General features: G+C 37.3%; 1 protein-coding gene across 1 annotated transcript in view; it reads left to right on the top strand.

Moving 5' to 3' along the window:
- HECW2 (HECT, C2 and WW domain containing E3 ubiquitin protein ligase 2) overlaps positions 1–7,684 on the top strand; it is a 110,096-nt gene extending 102,412 nt beyond the window's left edge. Inside the window, exons 26-28 of the mRNA XM_009698695.1 lie at positions 262–347; positions 1,777–1,889; positions 7,573–7,684. Of these exons, the coding sequence (XP_009696997.1) occupies positions 262–347; positions 1,777–1,889; positions 7,573–7,684 (311 nt within the window). The remainder of the gene's footprint in view (positions 1–261; positions 348–1,776; positions 1,890–7,572) is intronic.
- Positions 7,685–9,754: the final 2,070 nt, after the last annotated feature.

Here is a 9,754-nt window from a genome sequence, read left to right as displayed (position 1 = left end):
CATTCCTGTTAGTGGTTGATTAATGCAAGAAATGCTTGCAAAAGAGATTTCACTCCTTTTTGTTATAGTAAATTAATTCTGTGCCTTTAAGATTTTAAAGCATTTTAGGAGTATTCTTCTCTCACCTCCTGTCTTTTGCTGCAATTGGGTAAGAAATATGGCATTATTGTGACTAGGACCGAACTAGGAAAAACGTACTAACTATTCTCTCAGGCACTTTTGTAGCGCCTAAGGGTATAAAGGCTCTTCTTGTTTTAACAGGTTATCATGACAATCACATTGTAATTCGGTGGTTCTGGGCTGCTGTGGAGAGGTTCAACAATGAACAACGACTAAGACTTTTACAGGTAAGAAATCGGCTGATCTGTGTAGAAATGGAGTTCATCATTAAAATTAGATGCTAAACTAAGTCGTATACAGGTTTATGACATCTAAAAATGGCGGTGATGTTGGCTAGCAGGAATAACCTGACAAACCTCAGAGACCAACTGTAATAATTTTAAGTGACTGAAGCACACAGCTATTTTTATAGATTTCTGAGTTAAAAATACATTTAAGATAAAGTATCTGATGTCAATAATCCTTTACTATTTGATTAAAAGTACATTAAGACTAGTAAAGATAGAAAACGAAAACTCTGTAATTGGTTATATCATTAGGTAGAAATTTTAATAGTATTTGTACAGCTTAGGAAGGAGAAAGCTTAGATGGAAGTTAAAGTACCTCAAATTAGAAAATAATAATGAAAACCAGAAAATCACTCTAATTCCATTTTGACTAAGTCAGCCTGCAGAATCCAGTCATCCTGCTGATGAAGGACAAAAACATCTCAACAGAGGAATATTTATACATGTGGGTTTACTACTGAGTTAAATTTTTTAAATTCAGGTTACATCCACCATATTTGTAAAGAAACAGACAAACCCCAAACTGTACCATGTTCTTGATCTATTATGAAATCCACTGTTTTTAACAATACAGAATTTGCATCTGGTCATTGAGTTACCTATATGAGTATGATGAAGGATTTTCTTTTTTTAATCTGTTTAAGTACTTTAAAAAAGGTCTGTAAAAAGCAGTGTGGGACATCTCATTTGATGGAGAGCCAGAGATGTCTCCTTATATGTTCTTATCGCATCTGTTAATCAAAAGTTTTTATCATATCCAGATCATTAAAAATTAAGTAGCCTCTAATCTGTCAAAACCCATGTTTGATCTGTTCATGACAGGTTATAACTAAATCTGCTCAACAGACAGCATTTCAGCGAATGTCAGCGGATGTTCTACCTAACCTTCAGAATTTAGTCCTTTTCTTAAAGCATTTAATAACGGTTTATAAAGATCTTGAAATCCACATAGCCGAAAAGGCATAATATGAAGTCATTATCATACATTATTACTTTTTTATTAGTTCCTCTTAATAGAAAATAAAGGCAGTAGAAGAAAAACTCACTTAGGCCTAAGTTTAAGTAACTTGATATTAATAGTGTTTTATTCTACAGTATTTATTTGGCATAATTACTTTTTTTATAGAGAAACCTTTGAAGGAAATTAATCTGATAAGTTGTCTCTTTTAGACCCTTATCAGGAAATGGTCTGTTTTCCCTTCTCCTCCATTTAAAGTAGCATTTATTACTTGTGCCTCACAAATTTCCTTATTTTGCAAATGCTTTTACATAAGCATTTGGACTTCAGTGAGTATGCTGATACAAATAAATTTCTAACCCGCACCATCTGTGTATCCAATATCAGTGATGGTTTTTTTTGCACTGGCAGTTTGTTACAGGCACGTCCAGCATACCTTATGAAGGATTTGCCTCTCTGCGGGGGAGCAATGGTCCAAGAAGGTTCTGCGTAGAGAAGTGGGGGAAGATCACTGCTCTTCCAAGGTACAACTGTGTGTGTATTAATGATAGAGATACTTTAGAGTATCAGTTACTGGGATAACAGATAAGCTGTTTGAGAAACATAAATAAGTTTTAACTGAATATGCAAATATACTATGCCTTACATGAAAATTATCTTACCCGTTGTTCCAGAGTCTGATGCATCCATTCTTCTTTGAACTCATTTTTGTTCTCGTAAGATGGACAAGGCAGTGTAACTGTGGCTGACATCCATATTCTAATGCTTTTTTCATGGAAGATTATATTAGAATGATAACTACTTCTGATTTGATCTTGTTCTATTTGATTAAATGTACAAGTATTTACTTACTAAACATGGAGTTGATCACTTAGGAGCAAAAATTAATATGAATTAAAATTAAATAGCACTTGTGACTGTGCCTGAGTTAAAGCTAGTATCAGACTTTTTGCATTAGACACACACAGCCTTTACAGTATAGTTTAGTGATGTAATTTTTATGCTCTGTCTGATGTCAAGAGTGTTAAAAAATATGGAAGAGGCAAATTATGAACTGTAGAAGAGATGTATTTTGAGGAGGGGGTCATCTGACTTAAGAGGCAGCACAGGGACAAGAGAAGGTGAAGATTTCAAAGAGAAGTAGAGTCAATTGAAATGTTGGAAGAGGGTAAAAGAACAGTATGAGAGTCCAAGATATGAAAGCAGGAGTTGAGTTGTACAAGCCCTTGCAGACAAGAGGCAGCATTTAAATCAGATAATGGCAGGGTTGGGGGGGGAGGGGGGGGGGGTTAAAAAAAAAAAAAAAAAAAAAAAAAGTTGCTTTTCTAAATTTTACATTTTGTAAAGACAGGAAAAAGTTGTTTTCAGAGCTCCATGATAGCAATACCAGGACTAGATTAATAACATATGAGCGATGCAAGAAACATCTTCTAGAATGGACGCTTCATTGACAAAAAATGACAGGTTCTATGTTGTGATCAGGCTGATATGTTTCTGGAAGATTTCCTTGCATCCAGTTCTGTAATTCTGTAGCCTCTAGAATCAGTTAACAGTAGTTAGACACAGATTAGTGTTTGGAGTGTGGGTAAACTAACTCTGCTTAGTCAGATCTCCGCTTTAGTATGCTGCTTATAGTCTGTGGTGGTAGGTTTGGGCTGGGCTGATCAATGGAAGAAACTCAACCCAAATCCTAGTCCATTCCTTGTAAGCAAGATTCCTCAGGAATAACTTGCATTCAAAGTCTCTTTTTAGACACAAGGCAGCTGCCAGACACACAGAGTTGCTCTGACCAACAACCCTTAGCTTTTTGCTCCAGCATAAAGTCGGAGGCAGAGACATCTCTTGGGTTGGCTCCTGCCTGCAGGCTGACGTTTGAACCGCACTGAGAAAGTCAAAGAGGCAGAAGTGGCACTGTGAAATCCACAGGCACAGCAGGTGGCCTTTAAACAAAGCCACCTTTCCAGTTTACAGTACAAATGAGAGCCACACAACTGAGGATTAAAGATAAGCGAATTCTGGAAATTGCTATTTCAAATAAAATACTCTAATATCTTTTGGGGGCCTAATAATACCTTGTAACCCAGTAAGTCTACTTTATAGTTTGATTATGATTGACCTATCGACTAGCTTTGATTCTGTTTAAAAAGAAAAAGCTTTCATTTTTAAAAATAATTTCGGACTTCAAAATACAAGATTTTCTTGTGAGTTTTAAGTAAGAAAAGAGATTGTGGGAGTTTTTCTGTATATTCTCTAATACTGGAATTCCTGGTGCTAACAAGCACAGCTTGCAGCATGGAAAAGGTCAGAACATGCCAGAACAGGATGCTCAGAACTTCCTCTGAAAAGGCTACACAGAGCCCTGGTTGTAATAATCTGCAGAATAAAACTGCTTCCGGGAGTGCAACATGGAGAAACGTGTCGAGAACCTTTGCTACCATAGGGTGTTCAGCAAGTGTAGGGGAAATGCCAACTCTTCACATTCAGGAGAACTTATCATGCCCTTGAAATTTCATTTATGATTCCCTAGGTTAGGAAACATTTGATTTTTGTCTCTGTGGATAGTTTTTGACGTACAAACCTGAGAATTAAAACAAAACAACACACTTCTTTTGTGAAAATAAAAACAACTGTGTATGAGAAATGTCCACAGTTGTCATGAGCTGGCAATTCCTAGCATTCATACATGGGGAACTTTGATCTCATAAAAAAAATATGATCTTTCCATGTTTATGCTTAAATGGGCTAAGCCGTAAGCAGAAAGCAGTATTTGCATTTTTACGTATCTAGCTTCTGCGTGCAGTGTAGCTTCAGCCTGCTTCTCACCAGCTTCAAAGACTTCCCGTGCAAACACCAGATAGTACTGGCTTGAAGGTAAGACATCGTTAACAACTACCCCAAGTAGCAAACTTTTAAGACGTTTCCAAACAAGCTCTGCATGTGTAAACACATTGCTGGATCTGCTGGGAATGCTGCCCTAGGACTCTGTGACTCTTACTGATTCTCAGATAACTAAAGCATTTGTGTTAAGGCACTGTCACTCACTCGTAGCACTGTTATACTTCGCAAATTGCCCTTTTAGTGGGAGTGCTTGTGAAATTTGATAATACTTGGTGTGAGGGTGGCAAAAGCTAGGACTCAGCAAGTCAGTGGACTTTATGTTTCTTCTTCTGTTTCTAAAAAAATTGCTGCACTGCTGAAAACTCATAAGAACACCCATGCCCATCTCTTCTCCCTGATTTTGAGACACAGAAGGCAACTGATGTAGTTACTTAGGTATGTGATTGTGGTCTAAGCAGCTGTGAATATGAGCACAAAAGCATTCACTAGATGTTTACCTAGTTCCTACTGTTCTGACTGCTGTGTAATCAGTTCTGCTGAATCAAAGTAGTGAGATTTCTGAGAGGCACATATCACGTTACCTAGCTTGTATCACTGTCCTTTACACTAAGAAGTCAGCAGCATGTAAAAGACCCCAAAAAGATTGATTATTACAGGTTTCTGTAATATTTGCTATCCCTGATGCCATTTCTACTTCCTTCTTTCACACTGTGTTGTAGATTACACTAAATCAGCAGAGGGACTGTTACTCTTTCAGTTCACATACATGCTAAGAAATTGGTTCCAGGTTCATTGCTGTTCATTATATAGCCGTGCATGTGATGATTCACATGCAGATCGTATTTATGTCTGACTGCTGGATTTTAACTCTAAGTCACTCTATTTTACTACTGTAATCAAAATGAAGGGGACATTAATTGGGAATCTAGACTTAAGGAACTGAGATGTTTTTTCATGTTGTCATAAAATGTGAGTCCAGGAAGATGAACAGTTAGTGTCCACGTGGTTTGAAATGTTGAAATGTGAAAATACTGTCCAGAGGAACAAAAAAACATTCTTCTCAAAGACTTACGAAGTTCCTTGCTAGGGTGAGAAAAGCACGCATTCCCTCTGAAGACAAAGATCTTAAGTTTTTATGTTTTTTAATGACTCGGTTTTCCATAGTAGCTGATTGCATTTTCAAAATTGCCCTCAAAATTAAGATAAAACTCAGTTCTCTTAATAAATGTAAACAACATGCCGGCTTACTATTAAACCAGTTTGTAATGAATCCCTTGCTAATTATATACCAAGTCTTTTATAATTTGTGGTTTTACAGCCCACACAGCATGATCCATAGTTCTAATGAGTGGCTGTCAGCCCCATGCAGCAGAAGCATGTGGTTAAACTGTTAATTGCCTAAGACTCTTCCACACTCTACACTGAACTCAAGGGATCACTGAGTTCCAGTTGCCCATTGGCTGCTGGGTCTAAATCAGTCTCTTTCTTCAAAAGGGATTTTTTAAAAACTATTATTATTTTTTAAAGTACTTTTTATGCAATAATTTAATCTATATCAGAGATATTACTTTGTAAGGTTTTTGGGAAGGCAAATGAGAAGTATACAGAAAGCTTTCCTCCAGGAGCCTTAGAGGGAGGGCTGGGTGAAGAAATTTTACAGACCCCTGGAATACACAGTGGGGAAATGCCCTCTCTGCTATACAGCATGTACTAGGAGTATACTTCTAAGAGTACTGTATTTGGGGAGGGTGCAAAATTCAATGCTTTTTAAAGTGATTACATATTTGGTGTTTGGACTGTGTTTATATTGTGTGACCTTTTGTACTGTGTATACATTTCTTGAGCCTGATATTTTTATGACACTATAAGGCTATAACTAAGTGAGTGTTTCAGCATCAATGAGGGTTTGAAATGGACTTATGTTTTTTTAACAAATGAGATTAACCCACTTCACAGCATGTTCCATCCCCATAGCTGGGAGCTGAGAGCCACTTAAAATGGCAATTAATGAATTTGCTCCCATGGAAGGCAGCACTTTCTGGCTCAGAGAAAGCTCCGTACAGGTCTGTTGTAGACACTCGCATTTCTGGGAGTGGTTAGGTTAAACGAGGAGTTGCATTTGCTGCGAGGAGGGAGTCTGTTCAGTCCTTCCATTGAGATTATGTTACACATTTACACTTAATACGGATCATACTGATGAAGGGAAGGTCGCTGCAGGAAAAGTTTGTTTTTCAGCTGGATTGTATTTAAATAACTGTGTTTTATTGCAAAAGAATCAAGTATTTGTAAACAGAGACCTGCCAAAATACAAAGATATTTTCATCCTCTAAAATCAGTCTAAAGTGAGGCTTTGGTACAAAGCTTCAGAGCAGAAAAGATGCCACCTCCAGCTTCTTTTCACATCATTTCTTCCTCAAGAACCCATTGCATTAATAGTTATGCTATCTACTTAATAGAGCAGGCTCATCCACTATAGTGTTTTAGAAGGTATTATCCTTAGCCTGCCCTAAGGTCAGGCAATGATTTCCATTATTCTACTATGAGGATAAACCTTTATTACCTCCGTTTTCATTCCCTGGAAGAGGTTTTGAGAGTCGGTTCCAAGTGTGTGAAAAACTGAGGTAGATGGACTTTGTAAATTGAGAAATAAACCACGTGGTTGTTCTCTTAAGAAAGCAGGGTGGTATGCTAGAGGTACATGCATAGTTTTGTGTAATTACAAAAAGTATTATTCTAAAGGTCATTGGCTTGCAGGGCCAGATAGGTACATAGTGTAAATCAGCACAAGCGGTAACTTCCCAAGAGCACGATCCATATGCTAAGGAAATGTAAAAAGAAGAGCATCTAATTTGTCTGTCCTTTACTACTGTGGGATTGTTTCCTGTATATCTAGAGTATTTTTTAATATTTCATCAAATTTAGTATCTTATCCATATTCAATGTACTGAAATACCTTGTTTATGATTACAAATACAGTATTCAAGTATCATCAGTATGGGAAAAAAATACTACTTCTCAGAAGATACATTTAAAGCCAAGACTTCAGAACAGACTATTTGAATTGTACCATGCTACGTCATTACTTTCTCATGCACATTTAATGGATAAAATTTATCCCATGCCTTTTGGGCTGTCAGTGTGTTTCTGAAGACCTTCATAAATGCTTCTTACAGGCTTATTTTAATTAGAAGAAAGTAGACTAAACCTCATTAGCTGTTCGATTGGAAAACATCATTCGACAGAACAAAGTCTTCTGAAAGACTACTATCTGCCCATCTCTACACAAGCACATACCAGTCTGTGTGTTCTCTTTTGAACTTTTTTAATAATGTACCTCTTCACCTCCTTTTTTTTTTTTCCCCCCCTCAGGGCTCACACTTGTTTCAATCGTCTGGACCTTCCCCCTTATCCATCATTCTCTATGTTATATGAAAAACTGTTGACAGCAGTTGAAGAGACAAGTACTTTTGGACTTGAGTGATACACAAACCACAGTGCCCAGCTCATTGGACTTTTGTGGATCTGTCTTCTCAAGGAATGAATGAACGTTTGTATTGGATTTCCTAGAGGAAAATTGTTTGACGGTGCAATTCAAATAATGAGGTTCCATGAAGGAGCTTATGAAGCAATTAAAAAGCATTGTGGTAGTGGCAGAATTCTCTAAAGTGGAACTAGAGTGTGCCGGAAAACCGAGTCTTGCAATCTGTGGTTTTTCAGGATGGCCAAACTTCTTCAGTTTATGTTCTGAGCAAACAAGAAACGTGATCCCATGTTGTGATCAACCTGTCTACTGCAAAACTGACATGTACCCGAAAACTGGATTTCATCAAAGCTGTTGAATAGAAAATTCAAGTCAAAATGTGAAATTATTCAGCCCCTTACCTATCCAGTAAATTATCAAAAAAATCATACAGTAGATTTTTTTTTATTATTATTTCATGAAGGTACATTACTTTATGCCATATGTTATAATGGCATATCCAGTACTTTCTTTGCCTAAGACTACGAGTGCCTGCATGGTGCGCACCATAGAGCCCAAGTTCCTGGGGCAGAAATGAATTGGAAGGAAAGTCAGCAACAAAGGATGTAACAACAACGACTTGCATTAAGGAGGTTTGTGGAAATGTCTTTGCCAGTGGTGTGTATGACAAAAAATGAGCTGTTATAATGAACTTAATAACTTAATAGGACTGATTTTATGCTTTATACTGCATGGAAACTATTTTAAGAAGAAACTAGCAATTTATCACAGCATATCAGGAAAAAATCCCTAACACAGTGACTTCTGTTTATTTTTATAGGTTCATTATATTATGTTTCGTAGAGTGTAAACAGGAAACAAGCAAACTAAAACACTATTTCTGTTTTTGTCACTTTCCATGCTTGAACAGACATTCTGCTGGTGTTTATTCTTTAAGCACTCTCAAGGGAAAAAAATGCCTTTTATTTTTATAAGAGTAAAAGCACTCCCAAAAATATTTTGCACTGAATGTACCAAAGTTGAAGGGACATTATGATCTAACTGACAGCAAACTGCATCACTATCAAGTATCTATAAAAATGCTTAGGAACCAGGCTTTCTTCACGGTGCCATGTCTATAGATACCAGGACTGTGCACATAAGTAATAATTTTATAATACTATATGTGATATTGTAATATGCATTTGTTTTAAATGCATCTGAGTCATTTTTCATGCATTGGATAACTTAATGCAGTGGAGTTTAATACAGATATTTCATATGCTCCCCACAACTTTTTATTTGTACAGCACCATAAAACACTAGCTCATTTGGAAACCTATGAGTAACCTACTTTAAGGTGAGCCACTGCTCATAATGCCACTGTCCCATATCAGTGGACACCTACAAGATGTAAACTGTTCATAGTGTCTAAGCTTGCATATTTACTGATAAATAGTTTTCTTACCAAATGTTATTTGAAAGAGTTTTTATTGCATATCAAGCACTGCATGGACACCAATTTCTTTATGCTTAATTTTGCTGAAATACACGAGGCTTGCTTGCATCTGTTTTTGGTACTTTCCTCCCGATGGTCTTGTGGAACACTTGTGCAGCTGCACGCCGTTTCTTGTACAGTTGCGGTCACGCAGTGCATCCACCACATTTTATAATTCCAGGAAGTTGCACTTGGATACTGGATGACAAGAACATGAATCTAGCTTTGCGCTAGCCCTCCTGATAGCACTGAAGCACAGCAAGCCCTGTTCCGTGGCAAAAGTAGCTTTTGAAGTAACATTCTCACTTTGGAGACTCTTGAAAGGGCATCTCAGGGAGGTACCCTGCTTGTTCTTTTGTAGGATTCTTTGTTTTCAACGGAGGTGAACATTTATGGAGATGTCATCTGCAAAGACTGCCATTTCACCCTCCAAGTCCGAAGGCAGGTGCAGCTGTGGTGGTGGCAGCAAAGACCGAGAAAACCCGCCAGGCTTACTGAGAAAATGTTAACCTGTGCAAAGGAAAACCCAAAATGAGAGTGAAAGCATTCTTTTATTTCCAGAATAACTGAGCTTCTGCATGACATCTGGGACT

This window comes from Cariama cristata, unplaced genomic scaffold, assembly GCF_000690535.1.
Source record: "Cariama cristata isolate BGI_N322 unplaced genomic scaffold, ASM69053v1 scaffold17844, whole genome shotgun sequence".
NCBI classification, from domain to species: domain Eukaryota; kingdom Metazoa; phylum Chordata; class Aves; order Cariamiformes; family Cariamidae; genus Cariama; species Cariama cristata.
This window is presented reverse-complemented; position numbering and strand designations above follow the sequence as displayed.